This window comes from Rhinoderma darwinii, chromosome 2, assembly GCF_050947455.1.
Source record: "Rhinoderma darwinii isolate aRhiDar2 chromosome 2, aRhiDar2.hap1, whole genome shotgun sequence".
In the NCBI taxonomy this organism is placed as follows: domain Eukaryota; kingdom Metazoa; phylum Chordata; class Amphibia; order Anura; family Rhinodermatidae; genus Rhinoderma; species Rhinoderma darwinii.
Genome location: NC_134688.1, coordinates 481,308,286 through 481,329,378, shown reverse-complemented (window position 1 = coordinate 481,329,378; position 21,093 = coordinate 481,308,286). Strand labels below are relative to the sequence as shown.

General features: G+C 56.7%; 1 protein-coding gene across 1 annotated transcript; it reads left to right on the top strand.

Moving 5' to 3' along the window:
• Window positions 1-3,678: 3,678 nt before the first annotated feature.
• Window positions 3,679-20,242, top strand: TTF2 (transcription termination factor 2). Its single transcript, XM_075854738.1, is given in 21 exon segments — window positions 3,679-3,836; window positions 3,986-4,361; window positions 4,364-4,944; window positions 5,186-5,312; window positions 8,019-8,201; window positions 8,725-8,882; window positions 9,052-9,133; window positions 10,318-10,437; window positions 12,071-12,221; window positions 13,884-13,989; window positions 14,568-14,755; window positions 14,826-14,979; window positions 15,413-15,504; window positions 15,866-15,948; window positions 16,057-16,193; window positions 16,323-16,493; window positions 17,390-17,448; window positions 17,694-17,847; window positions 17,924-18,006; window positions 18,136-18,210; window positions 19,966-20,242. Coding segments are annotated over 21 exon segments (3,354 nt in total). The 5' UTR covers window positions 3,679-3,707; the 3' UTR covers window positions 20,111-20,242.
• Window positions 20,243-21,093: the final 851 nt, after the last annotated feature.

The window sequence follows — 21,093 nt, the reverse complement described above, 5'->3', positions numbered from 1 at the left end:
GGTGGGGATGAGGAGGGTGGGGATGAGGAGGGTGATGATGATGGTGAGGAGGAGGGTGGTGAGGAGGAGGGTGGGGATGATGGTGAGGACGAGGGTGGGGATGATGATGAGGAGGGTGGTGGTGGTGGTGATGAGGAGGATGATGAGGAGGGTGGTGATGAGGAGGAGGGTGATGATGTTTACGAGGAGGAGGAGGGTGATGAAGAGGAGGGTGATGATGAGGGTGATGATGATGAGGAGCGTGATGATGAGGAGGAGGGTGATGATGATGATGAGGAGGAGGGTGATGATGAGGAGTAGAAGGAGGGTGATGGTGAGGAGGAGGGTGATGGTCATGAGGAGGAGGGTGATGGGGATGATGAGGAGGGTGATGGTGATGAGGAGGAGGGTGATGGTGATGTTGAGGAGGGTGGTGATGTTGAGGAGGGTGGTGATGATGAGGAGGGTGGTGATGATGAGGAGGGTGATGATGATGAGGAGGGTGGTGATGATGAGGGGGGTGGTGATGATGAGGAGGGGGGTGGTGATGATGAGGAGGGGGGTGGTGATGATGAGGAGGGTGGTGGTGATGATGAGGAGGGTGGTGATGATGATGAGGAGGGTGGTGATGATGATGAGGAGGGTGAGGGTGATGATGAGGAGGGTGAGGGTGATGATGAGGGTGAGGGTGATGAGGAGGGTGATGATGATGAGGAGGAGGGGGGTGATGAGGAGGGGGGGTGACGGTGATGATGAGGAGGAGGGTGACGGTGATGATGAGGAGGAGGGTGATGGTGATGATGAGGAGGAGGGTGATGGTGATGATGAGGAGGAGGGTGATGATGAGGAGGAGGGTGATGATGAGGAGGAGGGTGATGAGGAGGAGGAGGGTGATGATGAGGAGGAGGAGGGTGACGGTGATGAGGAGGGTGATGGAGATGATGAGGAGGGTGATGGTGATGAGGAGGATGGTGATGAGGAGGAGGGTGATGGTGATGAGGAGGATGGTGATGAGGAGGAGGGTGATGGTGATGATGAGGAGGAGGGTGATGGTGATGAGGAGGATGGTGATGAGGAGGAGGGTGATGGTGATGATGAGGAGGAGGGTGATGATGATGATGAGGAGGAGGGTGATGGTCATGATGAGGAGGAGGGTGATGGTCATGATGAGGAGGAGGGTGATGGTCATGATGAGGAGGAGGTGATGGTGATAATGAAGAGGAGGAGGGTGATGAGGAGGAGGAGGGTGATGGGGATGATGAGGAGGAGGAGGGTGATGGGATGATGAGGAGGAGGGTGATGGTGATGGTCATGATGAGGAGGGTGGTGATGAGGAGGGTGATGGTGAGGAGGATGGTGATGATGAGGATTAGGAGGAGGGTGGTGATGATGTGGAGGAGGGTGGTGATGAGGAGGGTGATGGTGATGATGAGGAGGGTGATGGTGATGATGAAGAGGAGGAGGGTGATGGAGATGAGGAGGAGGGGGGTGATGAGGAGGGGGGTGACGGTGATGATGAGGAGGAGGGTGATGGTCATGATGAGGAGGAGGGTGATGGTCATGATGAGGAGGAGGGTGATGGTCATGATGAGGAGGTGGGTGATGGTGATAATGAAGAGGAGGAGGGTGATGGGGATGATGAGGAGGAGGAGGAGGGTGATGGTCATGAGGAGGAGGAGGGTGATGGTCATGATGAGGAGGGTGGTGATGAGGAGGGTGATGGTGAGGAGGATGGTGATGATGAGGATTAGGAGGAGGGTGATGATGAGGAGGAGGGTGGTGATGTGGAGGAGGGTGGTGATGAGGAGGGTGATGGTGATGATGAAGAGGAGGAGGGTGATGGGGATGAGGAGGAGGGTGATGATTAGGAGGAGGGTGATGGTCATGATGAGGAGGAGGGTGATGGTCATGATGAGGAGGAGGGTGATGGTGATGATGAGGATTAGGAGGAGGGTGATGAGGAGGAGGAGGGTGGTGGTGATGATGAGGAGGAGGGTGGTGGTGATGATGAGGAGGGTGATGGTGATGAGGAGGAAGTGATGGTGATGAGGAGGGGGATGAGGAGGAGGGTGATGGTTATGATGAGGAGGAGGGTGATGAGGAGGAGGGTGATGAGGAGGGTGGTGAGGAGGAGGAGGGTGGTGAGGAGGAGGAGGGTGGTGAGGAGGAGGAGGGTGGTGAGGAGGAGGAGGGTGGTGTGGTGAGGAGGAGGAGGAGGGTGGTGAGGAAGAGGAGGAGGAGGGTGGTGGTGAGGAGGAGGGTGGTGGTGTGGAGGAGGAGGAGGGTGGTGTGGAGGAGGAGGGTGATGGTGATGATGAGGAGGAGGGTGATGGTGATGATGAGGAGGAGGGTGATGGTGATGATGAGGAGGAGGGTGATGGTGATGATGAGGAGGAGGGTGATGGTGATGATGAGGAGGAGGGTGATGGTGATGATGAGGAGGAGGGTGATGGTGATGCAGAGGAGGAGGGTGATGGTGATGATGAGAGGAGGGTGATGGTGATAATGAAGAGGAGGAGGGTGATGGTGATAATGAAGAGGAGGAGGGTGATGGGGATGATGAGGAGGAGGAGGGTGATGGGGATGATGAATAGGAGGTTCTGTTCATTGAGGATGAGGGTGATGGTCATGATGAGGAGGGTGGTGGTGATGAGGAGGGTGATGGTGAGGAGGATGGTGATGATGAGGATTAGGAGGAGGGTGATGATGAAGAGGAGGGTGATGGTCATGATGAGGAGGAGGGTGATGGTCATGATGAGGAGGAGGGTGATGGTCATGATGAGGAGGAGGGTGAATGGTCATGATGAGGAGGAGGGTGATGGTCATGATGAGGAGGAGGGTGATGGTGATGATGAGGATTAGGAGGAGGGTGATGAGGAGGAGGGTGATGTGGAGGAGGGTGATGAGGAGGGTGGTGGTGATGATGAGGAGGGTGATGATGAAGAGGAGGAGGGGGATGAGGAGGAGTGGTGATGGTGATGATGAGGAGGAGGGTGATGATGAAGAGGAGGAGGGGGATGAGGAGGAGGGTGATGGTGATGAGGAGGAGGAGGGTGATGGTTATGATGAGGAGGAGGGTGATGAGGAGGATGGTGATGAGGAGGGTGAGGAGGAGGGTGATGAGGAGGGTGGAGAGGAGGAGGAGGGTGGAGAGGAGGAGGAGGGTGGTGTGGAGGAGGAGGGTGGTGTGGAGGAGGAGGGTGGTGAGGAGGAGGAGGGTGGTGAGGAGGAGGGTGGTGAGGAGGAGGAGGAGGAGGGTGATGAGGAGGATGGTGATGAGGAGGAGGAGGAGGAGGAGGGTGATGAGGAGGAGGAGGGTGGAGAGGAGGAGGGTGGTGTGGTGTGGTGAGGAGGAGGAGGGTGGTGAGGAGGAGGAGGGTGGTGTGGAGGAGGAGGAGGGTGGTGAGGAGGAGGAGGGTGATGAGGAGGAGGAGGGTGATGATGATGAGGAGGGTAATGATGATGATGAGGTAATGAGGAGGGTGGTGACGATGATGAGGAGGAGGGTGAGGAGGAGGAGGGTGGTGATGACGAGGAGGAGGAGGAGGGTGAGGAGGAGTAGGAGGGTGATGATGATGAGGAGGGTAATGATGATGATGAGGTAATGAGGAGGGTGGTGACGATGATGAGGAGGAGGGTGAGGGTGGTGACGATGAGGAGGGGAACGATGATGATGATGGTTGTGGTGATTTTGCTAGGAGTAAGAACACATTTGTTTGATTCCCGTCATGTTCTGGATTCACATCTTTTTTTATCTGATGATTTTCTTTGCTGTTGCCGCTGATCTCCGCAGGTTGTATTATCGCTGTATGAAGAGTGACGGAAAGAAGTTCTGTGGCAGCGTCCCCTGGAAAGAGGTAACAATCTGTATCTGGGAAATCAACTGCCCCCCGGGGGGGGGGGGGGGGGGTGGCTCAATAAATAGCTCACAGGGCGACATGGCTGGCAAACGTCCTAACCATGTGGAGGCGGCATTTACTGATCCAGTGTGATCTTCTTCTTCCAGGAGTCGAAGTGCAAAGTGATGCAAAGATGTGACCTTCCCTCCGAGACCGAGAAACCTCAGAGAAATCCCTTCAAAGTGATTAACGAGGACCCCAGACCTGCAGTCTGGAAACAGATCAGCGCGGAGCGGAAGGTCAGCACCAAGGAGAGCGGCGAGGAGAAAGGGGCTGATCGGAACCGGAAGAAAAGTGGCGAGGAGGCGAAGCGCCAAGACAAGGGGAGGAACACCAGCAATGACCGAGCTAAGAAAAGCGTAGAGGGGGAGACCTCTAATCAGGACCTGAAGAAGAGCGGCGAGGAGGCGAAGCGCCAAGACAAGGGGAGGAACACCAGCGATGACCGAGCTAAGAAAAGCGTAGAGGGGGAGACCTCTAATCAGACCTGAAGAAGAGCGGCGAGGAGGCGAAGCCCCAGAACAATGCGGCAAATCTCGATAAAGAGCGGGTGAGGAAGAGCAGAGAAGAGAAGACCGGGAGAACGTCTGAGGGCAGAGCGGCCATTGTGGAGAAGAGACCAGAAGACTCGCCATGGAGCTCTGACGTCAAGAGGACACAACCTCCCAGCAATGGTGGACAGGAGGTGGCAGAGGACTGTGAAGCTTCATTCCAGGGGTGGAGGGAGAAGAAGCTGCCGGCCGGGCTCCACGTCAAGAAGAAGCTTCCTGAGGAGACGGTTCAGAAAGAAGTCCCGGGGGAAGCTTCACAGTCCTCAGTGGTCTCCGGCGTCAAATCATCAGATCAATGGAAGGGTCCGGGGCAGGAACCTGCGGAGGAGGACGATGACGGCGACGTTGTGTTCATCAGTTCTGAACCTGGAAAGGATAAGACGTCTGCACTGAGGACATCGGGAGGAGGCAAACAGAGGACCATCACCTCCTTCCCAGGCTTCACCCCGCAGGCAGAGGGTCCGAGCTCGGCCGCACTACACTCCATGCTCTCGGTACAACTGCAGCAGAAGAAGGTGAGGAGTGCCCCCAACCCCATGTCACGTGTGGTGGTCTCTGGCACGGCTGGGTGGGACGGTGCCAGGGCTGAACTCTGGGGGCAGACGCACAGTCCCTTCTCTTACGGGGGTCAATAGTACAGACTTCTATGTTCATCTGCTCCCACTGAGCTCCGTAACCTGATTATTGTCCTGTCATTAGTCCTCACGGACTCCACCCCATGTGACATCATTTCCTCTCATCCCTCGTGTATTTCAGGCCACTCTAGCATTAGTAAACCTGAAGGCGCTGCCAGATGGAGGCGAGCGACTCCTGAAACAAGTCCATGACCTGGAAGATGCACTCAGTGCTCTGTCACTTTCTACTGAGGCTGTGGCCGAACCAGGTGAGGAGAGTGCCAGGGGGAGGGCTGTGTCAGGTGAGGAGGGTGCCAGGGGGGAGGGCTGTGTCAGGTGAGGGGAGTGCCAGGGGGAGGGCTGTGTCAGGTGAGGAGGGTGCCAGGGGGGAGGGCTGTGTCAGGTGAGGGGAGTGCCAGGGGGGAGGGCTGTGTCAGGTGAGGAGGGTGCCAGGGGGGAGGGCTGTGTCAGGTGAGGGGAGTGCCAGGGGGGAGGGCTGTGTCAGGTGAGGGGAGTGCCAGGGGGGAGGGCTGTGTCAGGTGAGGGAGTGCCAGGGGGGAGGGCTGTCAGGTGAGGAGGGTGCCAGGGGGAGGGCTGTGTCAGGTGAGGAGGGTGCCAGGGGGAGGGCTGTGTCAGGTGAGGAGGGTGCCAGGGGGAGGGCTGTGTCAGGTGAGGATGGTGCCAGGGGGAGGGCTGTGTCAGGTGAGCAGAGTGCCAGGGGGAGGGCTGTGTCAGGTGAGGATGGTGCCAGGGGGAGGGCTGTGTCAGGTGAGGGGAGTGCCAGGGGGGAGGGCTGTCAGGTGAGGAGGGCGCCAGGGGGAGGGCTGTGTCAGGTGAGGAGGGTGCCAGGGGGGAGGGCTGTGTCAGGTGAGGGGAGTGCCAGGGGGAGGGCTGTGTCAGGTGAGGAGGGTGCCAGGGGGAGGGCTGTGTCAGGTGAGGGGAGTGCCAGGGGGAGGGCTGTGTCAGGTGAGGAGGGTGCCAGGGGGGAGGGCTGTGTCAGGTGAGGGGAGTGCCAGGGGGGAGGGCTGTGTCAGGTGAGGGGAGTGCCAGGGGGGAGGGCTGTGTCAGGTGAGGGGAGTGCCAGGGGGGAGGGCTGTGTCAGGTGAGGAGGGTGCCAGGGGGAGGGCTGTGTCAGGTGAGGAGGGTGCCAGGGGGAGGGCTGTGTCAGGTGAGGAGGGTGCCAGGGGGAGGGCTGTGTCAGGTGAGGAGGGTGCCAGGGGGAGGGCTGTGTCAGGTGAGGAGGGTGCCAGGGGGAGGGCTGTGTCAGGTGAGGAGGGTGCCAGGGGGAGGGCTGTGTCAGGTGAGGAGGGTGCCAGGGGGAGGGCTGTGTCAGGTGAGCAGAGTGCCGCTGGGAGGGCTGTGTCAGGTGAGGATGGTGCCAGGGGGAGGGCTGTGTCAGGTGAGCAGAGTGCCAGGGGGAGGGCTGTGTCAGGTGAGGAGGGTGCCAGGGGGAGGGCTGTGTCAGGTGAGGAGGGTGCCAGGGGGAGGGCTGTGTCAGGTGAGCAGAGTGCCAGGGGGAGGGCTGTGTCAGGTGAGGAGGGTGCCAGGGGGAGGGCTGTGTCAGGTGAGGAGGGTGCCAGGGGGAGGGCTGTGTCAGGTGAGGAGGGTGCCAGGGGGAGGGCTGTGTCAGGTGAGGAGGGTGCCAGGGGGAGGGCTGTGTCAGGTGAGGGGAGTGCCAGTGGGGAGGGCTGTGTCAGGTGAGGGGAGTGCCAGGGGGAGGGCTGTCAGGTGAGGAGGGCGCCAGGGGGAGGGCTGTGTCAGGTGAGGAGGGTGCCAGGGGGAGGGCTGTGTCAGGTGAGGGGAGTGCCAGGGGGAGGGCTGTGTCAGGTGAGGAGGGTGCCAGGGGGGAGGGCTGTGTCAGGTGAGGGGAGTGCCAGGGGGAGGGCTGTGTCAGGTGAGGAGGGTGCCAGGGGGGAGGGCTGTGTCAGGTGAGGGGAGTGCCAGGGGGGAGGGCTGTGTCAGGTGAGGGGAGTGCCAGGGGGAGGGCTGTGTCAGGTGAGGAGGGTGCCAGGGGGAGGGCTGTGTCAGGTGAGGAGGGTGCCAGGGGGAGGGCTGTGTCAGGTGAGCAGAGTGCCAGGGGGAGGGCTGTGTCAGGTGAGGATGGTGCCAGGGGGAGGGCTGTGTCAGGTGAGGGGAGTGCCAGGGGGGAGGGCTGTGTCAGGTGAGGAGGGTGCCAGGGGGAGGGCTGTGTCAGGTGAGGAGGGTGCCAGGGGGAGGGCTGTGTCAGGTGAGGAGGGTGCCAGGGGGAGGGCTGTGTCAGGTGAGGAGGGTGCCAGGGGGAGGGCTGTGTCAGGTAAGGGGAGTGCCAGTGGGGAGGGCTGTGTCAGGTGAGGGGAGTGCCAGGGGGGAGGGCTGTCAGGTGAGGAGGGCGCCAGGGGGAGGGCTGTGTCAGGTGAGGAGGGCGCCAGGGGGAGGGCTGTGTCAGGTGAGGAGGGTGCCAGGGAGAGGGCTGTGTCAGGTGAGCAGAGTGCCAGGGGGAGGGCTGTGTCAGGTGAGGATGGTGCCAGGGGGGAGGGCTGTGTCAGGTGAGGGGAGTGCCAGGGGGGAGGGCTGTGTCAGGTGAGGGGAGTGCCAGGGGGGTGGGCTGTGTCAGGTGAGGGGAGTGCCAGGGGGAGGGCTGTGTCAGGTGAGGAGGGTGCCAGGGGGGAGGGCTGTGTCAGGTGAGGGGAGTGCCAGGGGGGAGGGCTGTGTCAGGTGAGGGGAGTGCCAGGGGGGAGGGCTGTGTCAGGTGAGGGGAGTGCCAGGGGGGAGGGCTGTGTCAGGTGAGGGGAGTGCCAGGGGGAGGGCTGTGTCAGGTGAGGAGGGTGCCAGGGGGAGGGCTGTGTCAGGTGAGGAGGGTGCCAGGGGGAGGGCTGTGTCAGGTGAGGCGGGTGCCAGGGGGAGGGCTGTGTCAGGTGAGGAGGGTGCCAGGGGGGGGCTGGTAACGTCTTTTGTTGGGTGAGATTGGTGAGGATTTCTATTCCTCTGTCCTTCAGGTAACGATCGAGAGACGAGACCAAAGGTTCAGCCGGACCCTGGAAACCCATTCAGCAAACCTGCCCCAGCGGAGGTAAGAGGAGGGGTGAAGCCTTTGTCCTTCCATGATCTGCCTCCCAGTGCCCTTGGCCTTCACGGATTAAGCACCGGCTTCAGCCAGACCTACAGCGGCCTGTACGGAGGTGAGACACGTGGTGGTGGCGGGTCACATGTAGTCTACAGCATTGTGGGGGAACACAGAACCTTGAAATCCCACCCGGCAGTGGCGGGAGGAGCGTCAGTGGAAGCAGAGCGCTATGCCACCCGACTGACCCCCCCCCCCCCCCCTGTGACACCACCCGACCCCCTGTGACGCCACCCGACCGCTCCCCTCCCTGTGATGCCACCCGACCGCTCCCCTCCCTGTGATGCCAGTCACGCGACCAAACACCCCCCCCCCCCCCCCTGTGACGCCGATCACCACCCCCGCCCCTGTGATGCCAGCCAATCGCAGGAGTCCGGTCCTCGTCTGTAGACTACAACCTTTGGCTCTCCAGCTGTTGGGGAACTACAACTCCCAGCTCTTAGGACATGTGGTGGGTTGTAGTTTACTTACAGGTGCGGAGCTGCGGATTGCAGACCACTGCTTGAGAAGATTGCAGTCCGTCACTTGGTGCTGATCCTTTGGTCTCTCTGATATTGGCTGAAGTTCTTGTTTTTTCTCAGTGACCCCTCAGTGGCAGAGTCTGTACGGGGGTCGGATGACGGAGGAAAAACTCTACGCTGTCCGAAATGCGACAAGTGAGGCCATCGATCACCTACACAAGAGCCTGGAGTCCTGCCCCGACCCGGAGAGCACCACAACGGACCCCCGAGGACTGAAGGTGGCCCCCTCCCCCTGTATTACTGCCCCCTCCCCCTCATCCTGTATTACTGCCCCCCCCCCCCTCATCCTGTATTACTGCCCCCTCCCCCTCATCCTGTATTACCAGCATGTCACCCGTGTAATATCCAGTATCTCCGGCTTCTCACCGCTTCGTCTTCATATTGCAGATCCCGCTGCTCCTGCACCAGAAACAAGCTGTGGCCTGGCTTCAGTGGAGGGAGGCTCAGCAGCCGCAGGGAGGGATTCTGGGTAAGTTACAGATCTTTGCTTTTACACGATGACAAAAGACGTCCACACAAATCATAGGGCCCCAAAGCAAAACCCAGAATGGGCCCCCCCAAGAGACGTCCCCTCGCACTGCCCACACCAGGCGTATATAAACAGGTGCTCCCTGTGTGATCTGTGCGTGTGTATATATACAGTGTGTGTGTGTGTGTGTGTGTATATATGTATACAGTGAATGAAATAAGTATTTGATCCCTTGCTGATTTTGTAAGTTTGCCCGCTGTCAAAGTCATGAACAGTCTAGAATTTTTAGGCTAGGTTAATTTTACCAGTGAGAGATAGATTATATAAAAAACAGAAAATCACATTGTCAAAATTATATATATTTATTTGCATTGTGCACAGAGAAATAAGTATGTGATCCCTTTGGCAAACAAGACTTAATACTTGGTGGCAAAACCCTTGTTGGCAAGCACAGCAGTCAGACGTTTTTTGTAGTTGATGATGAGGTTTGGAAAAATGAACAGAGACCCCAGTAGCTGGCAGGGATGATTGAAATAGGCAGGCAGATAAATGTGCAGAGCACAAACGAGCCCCAATCTCCCAGCTGCCATAGAATTGTTGCATTCATTAAAATATAACTTTTATTCAATTTAGAAACCGGTTGCAGCAGAGAAAATAGATAATTGTACAATATAAATTTAATGAAACGTTTTTTCAGAGTCGGTTAATCTAACATTTGAGATCTGTTGTGTATTGGATCTCATGAATGAAGCGTGGCAGGCATAGGCGGCAGCTGCAGACTGCTATTAGGTAATAGCCCTGAAATGATCCCCTGAGGACGCTGCTGCTGCAGCGAAACATGTCGGGGGGGCTAGCGCTATTTTAAAATCATTGCCGGTCTAACTATTGAACTTCACTACCGTGTGACACCAGAGGCTGTCCGAGCAGTCTGCAGCTGCCGCCTATGCCTGCCACACTTCACTCATGAGATCCAAATACACAACAGATCTCAAATGTTAGATTAACCGACTCTGAAAAAACGTTTACAAATTCTAGACTGTTCATGTCTTTGACAGCGGGCAAACGTACAAAATCAGCAAGGGGTCAAATACTTATTTCCTTCACTGTATATAAATGTGTGTGTGTGTGTATATATATATACAGGTGCTCCCCGTGTGATCTGTGTCTATCTCCGGTCTCTGCAGCGGATGACATGGGGCTGGGGAAGACGCTGACCATGATCGCCCTCATACTCGCCCAGAAACAGCAGCAGAAATCAGAGAAGGAAGAAGACAAGAAGCTGGAGTCCTGGATCTCTAAAACAGGTAAAAGGCGACGCGGGATGAGGGCGGCGGCGGGTACATGAAGAGCGGCTGCCGGGGCTCAGAACAACTAACTTTACTATTAACCATAATCCCACATGTAAACATTGAAGCCGCTGCCCATCCCTCCCCCGCCACCTGTACGTGTCTCCATACAGTGGTCACATGACCTTCAAGTGGATCGGTCATTATACCGTGCTGCCCTTCAAGTGGACCGAACTCCTCAGGAGACTGTCAGAATAATCTGTCGTGTGTGTACGTGAGGGATGACACTACTTGTGGCCATTAGATGACTTGTATGCTGCATTATTTAGCAGTTTTCTCCTCTGCAGGATCTGTCTCTAATTCAGTTGTCTCTGAGCTAGTGGGAGGAGCCTAATGGCTATAATTTATTCAGCAGCATGGAGGAGATTATACAGCAGTATAGCTGAGAATCCAGCACTGGGGTGACGTAGAAATCTTACAGCAGCATGCGTTTCTCTCACTCTGCCCCTGCTCATCCCTCCCTTTTCCATAGACTTGTATGGGCATCGAGTCTGTGCAGGGGTGGGATTAAATTTTTTAACAGGTTCCCTGTTTTTCGGACGAAGACATGCGAGGAGGCGGGATGGGTACACTTTTTCTGCAGGGTATCGCGCCATTGAAAATGATTCTAATAATAAAGTAAAACAATTATGATATTCCAAATACCCCCTACATTAAAGTGGACTCTAAATAAAGAAATTCCCTTTCCGGAATGTTTTTGTGTGGATTGCCACATATAATTACATAAGCGCACAGACCTAGCCGCACATTATGTTAAACTCCTCCATTACGTATAGGCCTATATGCGCACATTCAATATCCTAAGCATGCTCAGCCCATTTAGTTGGCGAGGCATCATTTGCCTCGCCAGGGCCGCGCTAGTGAACTCAACTGTATTTGTGTCCTAAGGACGTGGAAACATTTGAGTGCAGGGGACCGGTTCCGGCTTCCCGGTTCTGCGAACCAGCTGTCCTTTTACCAACCGGTTCGGGAGAACCGGGGGCGAACCGGCCGGATATCACCCCCTGTGTCTGCTCCTTTTTCAGACCTCATGCAGTATTTGGAAGCCAAAACCAGTAGTGGAACATAAACAGAGAAAACCTATAATGGAAAGATTTGCACCTCCTCCGTGTTTTGGACCCGCTCCTGGTTTTGGCTTCCGAATACTGACGTGTGCATGAGGCTTCACTCTTTTTCTTCTCCACCTCCCCTCTCCATAGACTTGGATTGGCAACATTACTGTGAGTGTTTGTCTTTGTCTCGGTCCTCTCCCTACTCCTCCCCTCTCCATAGACTTGTATTGGCAGGCAGTGAATAGACACACCCGACTTCTGCAGTCCGGCTGTAACTAGGGACGGGCTTTGCTTGACGACAGGGGGTGTACAGCAGATTACAGGAAGGGAGACCCCCTAGTGGTGGTAACGTCACACAGAATTCACATGGATAAAACACATTTCATCAGTAAGTAAATGACAGCGTTGTTTTATATCAGGAATCTTATTACATCGGCAGAAGTTGTCTGAGAACTTAGTCTCCATTTAAGGTGTCCGTGCTGCGGAGCTGTGCCCATAATATGCCCGTAGTATAATGACAGATCCGCATTTTCTTCCAGATTCCACCCTGATGGTCTCTCGTGGGACCCTCATTATCTGTCCGGCGTCGCTCGTTCATCATTGGAAGAAGGAAGTGGAGAAGAGAGTGAGTGACGGACGATTGCAGGTTTATCTGTATCATGGCGCCAACCGGGAGAAGGACTGTAAGCGGTGAGTACTTGATCCCAGGGTATTGTCAGGGTGGAGTCTCCCCAGCGATAAATGGAGTCAGAACTTATCTGTGTGCTCCAGGTAAATATCCCGAGCCAAGCAAGCACGAGAGGGGTGACCTGGGCGTAGCACGAGAGAGGGGTAACCTGGGCGTAGCGCGAGAGAGGGGTAACCTGGGCGTAGCGCGAGAGAGGGGTGACCTGGGCGTAGCGCGAGAGAGGGGCGACCTGGGCGTAGCGCGAGAGAGGGGCGACCTGGGCGTAGCGCGAGAGAGGGGCGACCTGGGCGTAGCGCGAGAGAGGGGCGACCTGGGCGTAGCGCGAGAGAGGGGCGACCTGGGCGTAGCGCGAGAGAGGGGCGACCTGGGCGTAGCGCGAGAGAGGGGCGACCTGGGCGTAGCGCGAGAGAGGGGCGACCTGGGCGTAGCGCGAGAGAGGGGCGACCTGGGCGTAGCGCGAGAGAGGGGCGACCTGGGCGTAGCGCGAGAGAGGCGCGACCTGGGCGTAGCGCGCGAGAGGGGCGACCTGGGCGTAGCGCGCGAGAGAGGGGTGACCTGGTTTCGGAGCGCACGAGAGGTGAACATGGGCCGAGGACTGCGAAGGATTGAAATGTCTATGGACAATGTTAGAGGCGGCCTTAGCATGCGCGCGGCACTAGGTGGCGGCCTTAGCCTGCGCGCGGCACTAGGTGGCGGCCTTAGCCTGCGCGCGGCACTAGGTGGCGGCCTTAGCCTGCGCGCGGCACTAGGTGGCGGCCTTAGCCTGCGCGCGGCACTAGGTGGCGGCCTTAGCCTGCGCGCGGCACTAGGTGGCGGCCTTAGCCTGCGCGCGGCACTAGGTGGCGGCCTTAGCCTGCGCGCGGCACTAGGTGGCGGCCTTACCCTGCGCGCGGCACTAGGTGGCGGCCTTACCCTGCGCGCGGCACTAGGTGGCGGCCTTACCCTGCGCGCGGCACTAGGTGGCGGCCTTACCCTGCGCGCGGCACTAGGTGGCGGCCTTACCCTGCGCGCGGCACTAGGTGGCGGCCTTACCCTGCGCGCGGCACTCTGTTTTCTTCCTCCTTTTTGGTTTTTCTTTGTGATTTGGGAACGGCTATAAATCAGATTCTTCTCGTCCGGAGCGTCACTTTCTCGGCAGCGCGACTTCCCTCGTCCAATGTCTGATTGCCGCGTCTACCGCCTTATTCTGACCAGCAGTTTTGTCTACATCTGCATGTAGCCTAGATATTTGTGATAGCATTTTATAGATTTCTGCTTGCTGTCAGTGAATGACAACATTGTTCATATCCATAAGCTAAAATCTCATCCTGACCTCGCAGCTGAGGGTTTGTCACAATGTAAGCAGTATAGACAATCCTTTTAGCTGAACCCATCAGCAGCACAAATCTCTTTCCTGTCCTGGTAGTTTGTTACATTGTATCAGTCTGGAGTCCTGGCTGTTTACCACGCACAGGATTGTCTGGAGTGGACACAATTGTAACAGACCCTCAGATGTGAGAAGTCTTGTTTTCAGCCGCCGGTTGTACATAAGTTGAGTACCAATCACTGACAGCAATCAGAGATCATGAAAATAAGGCGAGGACTTGAAATCCGCTGCTGATCCGTGACGTCCAGAGATGAATGATCCGGCTGCTGCAGCGCCTCTTCTCCTCTGTCTCCTCCAGGCTGGCGCAGTACGACATTGTTGTCACCACCTACGGCCTCGTGTCGAAAGAGATTCCTGCCAAGAAGGAGGAGGGGGACGCACCGGCCAAGGACCAGGACCTGGAGGTGGGTGATCGTCCGCATGTAATCTCCGACTATGAGGATCCTTTATTTATCTGGTACTGATCCGTAGTCACATGTCTTATACTCCACTCACATCCAGAGCTGCAGTTACTATTCTAATGCAGCATCATATCTTATACTCCACTCACATCCAGAGCTGCAGTTACTATTCTAATTCAACATCCTATCTTATACTCCACTCACATCCAGAGCTGCAGTTACTATTCTAAATCAACATCATGTCTTATACTCCACTCACATCCAGAGCTGCAGTTACTATTCTAACTCAACATCATGTCTTATACTCCACTCACATCCAGAGCTGCAGTTACTATTCTAACTCAACATCATGTCTTATACTCCATTCACATCCAGAGCTGTAGTCACTATCTTGCTGTTACATCAGGTTATACTGCAGTTACATCCAGAGCTGCAGTCACTATTCTGCTCTCCGTCTGTAAACATCTCATGTGTCGGTTCAGTGTTTGTACAGAACTTGCTGCGCTGCACTACAGGAGATGTGGTGATTTTTACATTGGCCCCCTGTGCAATGCCTGGTGTATGCTACTCTCTATTTGCAGGACCGGGCGGCCTCCTCTCCTCTGCTGCGTCTGGCCTGGGCGCGCATTATTTTGGATGAGGCGCACAACATTAAGAACCCCAAGGTGCAGACGTCCATGGCGGTGTGTAAGCTGAGAGCCGGGGCCCGCTGGGCGGTGACCGGGACCCCCATACAGAACAACCTGCTGGACCTGTACTCCCTGCTGCGGTGAGTGAAGGGCTGCGCGCGGCCTGTGCGGTCCCGTGAGGCGCCCCCCATAACTGCCGTCCCCCCGCAGGTTCCTGCGCTGCTCCCCGTTCGATGAGTTCAAATTGTGGAAGAGTCAAGTGGACAACGGCAGCAAAAAGGGGGGCGAGCGGCTGAACATCCTGACCAAGAGCCTCCTGCTGCGGAGGACCAAGGACCAGCGGGACCACGCCGGGAGACCCCTGGTAACCAGCAGTGGGGGAGGGGGATACACGGGGGGGTTCAGTATACACGGGGGGGGGTTCAGTATACACCAGGTGGTACAGTATACACGGGGGGGGGGTTCAGTATACACGGGGGGTTCAGTATACACGGGGGGGGGGTTCAGTATACACGGGGGGGGGGTTCAGTATACACGGGGGGGTTCAGTATACATGGGGGGGGTTCAGTATACACGGGGGGGGGTTCAGTATACACGGGGGGGGGTTCAGTATACACGGGGGGGGGTTCAGTATACACGGGGGGGGGTTCAGTATACACGGGGGGGTTCTGTATACACGGGGGGGGGTTCAGTATACACGGGGGGGTTCAGTATACACTGGGGGCTTACATCGGGTGCTGCCTAATATATATACACACACACACGTATATAACAGCCCGTTTCCCCCTGTGGTTCAGGTTGAGCTCCCGCAGAGGACGAGTGATCTGCATCATCTGACGCTGTCCGCTCAGGAACGGGCCGTGTACGACGTGATATTTGCCCGATCCAGGTGAGGTGGAGTCTCAGGTCTATTATTAAACTGCCGGGCTGTCCGCTGATGTGGCAGGTGCAGTGGTTGGCGGGGGGTGTGGTGGGCGGGAGCGGCAGTGGTTGGCGGGGGTGGTGCAGGGGGAGGCGGTGCGGTGGTGGGCGGGGGCGGCAATGGTTGGCGGGGGGGTGCAGGGGGAGGCGGTGCAATGGTGGGCGGGGGCGGCAGTGGTTGGCGGGGGTGGTGCAGGGGGAGGCGGTGCGGTGGTGGGCGGGGGCGACTGGTTGGCGGAGGGGTGCAGTGGTTTGGGGAGGTGCAGTGGTCGGCGGGGGGCAGGAGCGGCAGTGCCGTCTCTTCACGTCGTTGTGCTGTTTCTCCTCAGGTCCACGTTGCAGCAGTACCTGCAGAGACATGACGGGGGGTCACGCGCAGCGTCGGGGGGAGCAGATAATCCCTTTGACAGAGGTACGCGGCACCGTGCGGCTCAGACCTCTCGCTTCACTTCTGATTTGATTGCTCCGGACCCTCTGTAACTCTTCATGTCGCCCCCCCTTCCTGATTTCTTTCTGGCAGTTGCTCGGGAGTTCGGCCCCTGTCAGGGTGACCCCTCGGCCCCCCCGCCGCCCTCTCAGGGGTCCAGCACCGTCCACATCTTGTCACTTCTGCTCCGCCTGCGCCAGTGCTGCAGCCACCTATCTCTGCTGAAGACGGTGAGTGCCCCGGGGGGGGGGGGGAGGGAGGATCGCTGCTGGTCCATAGAACAACTACTCGGGGTCACCCTGTTATAATATCGGGGTAACCGCAGCCGTCCTGACCCCTCTCTCTCCCCCTCCCCCCAGACTCTGGACCAACTGGAGCTGAAGAACGAGGGGCTGAGCCTGACCCTGGAGGAGCAACTCAATGCCCTGACCTTGTGTGACCTCAAGAGCCACGACCCCAAACCCAGCGTCTCCCTGAATGGAACCAACTTCCAGGCCCAACTGTTTGAGAGCGAGAGCGGAAGCACCAAGGTGAGGAACCCCCCCGGGGGGGGGCCGAGGTGGGGGGGCCGCGATGTCGGGGGGGGGGGCCGTGATGTCAGGGTCTCAGTCTCCTCTCTCCCGGTGATGTCAGGGTCTCAGTCTCCTCTCTCCCGGTGATGTCGGGGTCTCAGTCTCCTCTCTCCCGGTGATGTCAGGGTCTCAGTCTCCTCTCTCCCGGTGATGTCAGGGTCTCAGTCTCCTCTCTCCCGGTGATGTCAGGGTCTCAGTCTCCTCTCTCCCGGTGATGTCAGGGTCTCAGTCTCCTCTCTCCCGGTGATGTCGGGGTCTCAGTCTCCTCTCTCCCGGTGATGTCGGGGTCTCAGTCTCCTCTCTCCCGGTGATGTCAGGGTCTCAGTCTCCTCTCTCCCGGTGATGTCAGGGTCTCAGTCTCCTCTCTCCCGGTGATGTCAGGGTCTCAGTCTCCTCTCTCCCGGTGATGTCAGGGTCTCGGTCTCCTCTCTCCCTGTGATGTCAGGGTCTCAGTCTCCTCTCTCCCGGTGATGTCAGGGTCTCAGTCTCCTCTCTCCCGGTGATGTCAGGGTCTCAGTCTCCTCTCTCCCGGTGATGTCAGGGTCTCAGTCTCCTCTCTCCCGGTGATGTCAGGGTCTCAGTCTCCTCTCTCCCGGTGATGTCAGGGTCTCAGTCTCCTCTCTCCCGGTGATGTCAGGGTCTCAGTCTCCTCTCTCCCGGTGATGTCAGGGTCTCAGTCTCCTCTCTCCCGGTGATGTCAGGGTCTCAGTCTCCTCTCTCCCGGTGATGTCAGGGTCTCAGTCTCCTCTCTCCCGGTGATGTCAGGGTCTCAGTCTCCTCTCTCCCGGTGATGTCAGGGTCTCAGTCTCCTCTCTCCCGGTGATGTCAGGGTCTCTGTCTCCTCTCTCCCGCAGGTCGACGCTCTTCTCTCCGAGCTGAGAACCATAAACTCTGGACCTGTCCCCCAGAAGAGGTACCGTCTTATCTATAGGGGCCAGTCAGATGTTTTGCTGGGGGGGGGGTTATTGCGCCCTTCACCATGAAGTACAATGTGTCTCCTCCCTGCAGTATGGGGGGGGGGTCGTAGTCCTTCGCTACAACTTGTCACATCTGTCATGCAGGAGTCTGGGAAAGCTGGGTGGTTATATCCCGTATGAATGCTGTTGGTTTTCCCGTCTGGCTGTGAATGAGCTGATTGGCCTCTTGTCTTGTTCGCAGCGTCGTGGTGTCGCAGTGGACCAGCATGCTGAAGGTTGTGGCCGTCCATCTGAAGCGCATGGCGATCTCTCACGCCACCATCGACGGCTCCGTCACCCCGAAGCTCCGCATGGATTTGGTGGAAGATTTTAATATCAACCCCCGAGGACCGCAGGTAGGAGAGCGGCAGAACTCCCAGCATGCACTGGAGCTGTCATGTGACGTCCTCCTCACGGCGTCTGTCTCCTCAGGTCATGCTCGTCTCGCTCTGCGCGGGTGGCGTGGGGCTGAACCTGATCGGTGGGAATCACCTCTTCTTGATGGACATGCACTGGTAAGCACTTCTTGGGGTCGGTTACATTCAAGGGGCTCTGCGGGACCCCAATCTTTCTATTAATGCCGGGTCACAGCTGAACGGGCGTCGAGACTCGTTTCCCGGCTCTGACTTTGCTCTTGTTTTCAGGAATCCGGCTCTGGAGGATCAGGCCTGTGACCGAATCTACCGGGTGGGACAGCGCAAGGACGTGGTGATCCACAGGTGACCTCCCCTACACCCATGTCATGGTATAATCCGGGGGGTCGCTCCCCTGGTACCGCCGCACACAGATGTCTCCTGGTCCTGAGGACGCCCATCACACAACCGCACTGTAAACCTGTGCTGATCAGGGCTCTGGGAAAGCTGGGTGACCTTTATCGGCAGAGCAGGACTCGGGGGTCTTAGAGTAACTTGGAGAACATGAGACAAATCACAGTAACCCCCGACCCCCCCCCCCCAACCTGTGTCATTGACTCGTAATGCGGGGGATGGAAATCAAGTAATCAAAATGTTCCCGCTGTTCCTGGCCGTTCAACCCCTCAAATGCTGCGATCAATAGCGACCGCAGAATCAGACGTGTCATTGTGGGTTGCTGATGGTTGTCATGGCAGCTCAGGGGCCTGATGAAGACCCCCAGGACTGCCTTCACTCTGCCTGTAAAAAGGACAATATGCTGCAGTACATTCGTATCCAACGATCGCCGGGTCACGTTCCTGTGCTGGGGGACGAATAAAATGTGTAAACAAAAAAAAGTTGCATAAAGTTATTAGGGGGGGGGGGGGATAAAAATATATTAAAAGTAAAAAACAAAACAAAAAACCTCTTCCCATTTTTCTCTCTGAAGTAGAAAATAAACAAAATTGTTATCTCTGCATCCGTAAAAGTCCGAACTGTAACAATATAACGTTTACTCGCACGGTGAACGCCAGAAAAATATAAAACGCCAGAATCTCCGTTTTTTTTGGTCAACTTAGCGGTAAAAAAAATTTCATAAAAAGTGATCAAAAATGTGTATGTGCCGAAAAATGGTGACCATAAAAACGACCGCTCCTCCCGCAAAAAAATCAGCCCTCACACCCACCGCGCAATCTACGGAAAAATCAAACCGTTCTGGCGCCCCGAATGCGGCGACAAAACTTTTTTTTTTTCTAACAAATAGGTTGTTTTTTTTTTGTAAAATCTAATCATCTGACCGCGCTGTAATCGGATTAACCAGCAGAATAACGGTCATTTGCCTTTTTTCCCGCACGGTGAAAGACCTAAAAACGAAACTCCCCCAAAAAATGGAGAAATCACCGTTCTTTTCCAATTTCACCCAACATAGAATTTTTTTTTTTCCTTTTCCCAGTCCATTATTTGGTGCCAATAGAAACTACAACACCTGGTAAAATCGGCCCCCGCGCCGCGCCATTAACGGAAAAAGAAACCAGTCATGGCGCTTAGAAGGCGGGAAGTGAAAACCAAAAAAATGGCTTGAAGTTTAAGGGGTTAAAGAGGAAAAATATATAACTGGGCGTGGTGTTCTAGTTTAGGTAAATTACACCGTGGTCACACCTGATCGCTGGGGGCGGAGCCTGAGTGGGTGGAGCCTGACACTGACCCCAGCTCCTCCTTGTAGCCCCTCAGCTGTCACCACCATCATCATGTTCCTGCTGCTTATGTCATGGGGGGGGGGGGGTCAGGAATCCGTGCCGTAGCGTCGTTGCTGCGATGGCGGGGGAGATTCTTCAGCGCTGTCTGACCGTCTCTTCCTTCCATCCATCCGTCCTCAGCCACAAACACAATATAAACGCCATGTAAAAACCGTCACAATCCCATAATAATGTTGGCGCCCGGCATGTGTTGCCTTCTATGGCGCACGTCGTCTGGCGAGCTCGTTTCTGCAGCCGCCCGTTTCTCGTTCTCTTGGCGCCTTCCTCTTGCGCTCTGCAGTGATTGCGTTTTTATATTGACCGTCGTTTCTCCTCTTCTCGGCAGGTTCGTCTGTCAGGGGACGGTGGAGGAGAAAATCTCTCAGCTCCAGGAGAAGAAGAAAGATTTGGCCAAAAAGGTCCTGACCGGAAACGGCAGCGCGTTCACCAAGCTCACACTGACGGACCTGCGCCTGCTCTTCGGGGTGTAAGATGTTACACAGGGTTAATCTGGTCGTATACGGGGGAGCGGTTATTACCCTGTGTTGTCAGAGACGGTTTATATTTATGGTGTATCGTCTGTGGGTCTTTATGTGTCGTGTAATAAAGTCAATTTTTTTTTATACATTTCTCCGTCTCTCAATCATCGGCGGCACTGACCGTTATCTAGCGGATAGTGGCGGCTGCGCACATTGTGCCCCGTGTGTACAGGACTGACCGTTATCTAGCGGATAGTGGCAGCTGCGCACATTGTGCCCCCGTGTGTACAGGACTGACCGTTATCTAGCGGATAGTGGCGGCTGCGCACATTGTGCCCCCGTGTGTACAGGACTGACCGTTATCTAGCGGATAGTGGCGGCTGCGCACATTGTGCCCCCGTGTGTACAGGACTGACCGTTATCTAGAGGAAAGTGGCGGCTGCGCACATTGTGCCCCGTGTGTACAGGACTGACCGTTATCTAGAGGATAGTGGCGGCTGCGCACATTGTGCCCCGTGTGTACAGGACTGACCGTTATCTAGAGGATAGTGGCGGCTGCGCACATTGTGCCCCCGTGTGTACAGGACTGACCGTTATCTAGCGGATAGTGGCGGCTGCGCACATTGTGCCCCGTGTGTACTGGACTGACCGTTCTCTAGCGGATAGTGGCGGCTGCGCACATTGTGCCCCGTGTGTACAGGACTGACCGTTATCTAGCGGATAGTGGCGGCTGCGCACATTGTGCCCCGTGTGTACAGGACTGACCGTTATCTAGTGGATAGTGGCGGCTGCGCACATTGTGTCCCCGTGTGTACAGGACTGACCGTTATCTAGCGGATAGTGGCGGCTGCGCACATTGTGCCCCCGTGTGTACAGGACTGACCGTTATCTAGCGGATAGTGGCGGCTGCGCACATTGTGCCCCCGTGTGTACAGGACTGACCGTTATCTAGCGGATAGTGGCGGCTGCGCACATCGTGCCCCGTGTGTACAGGA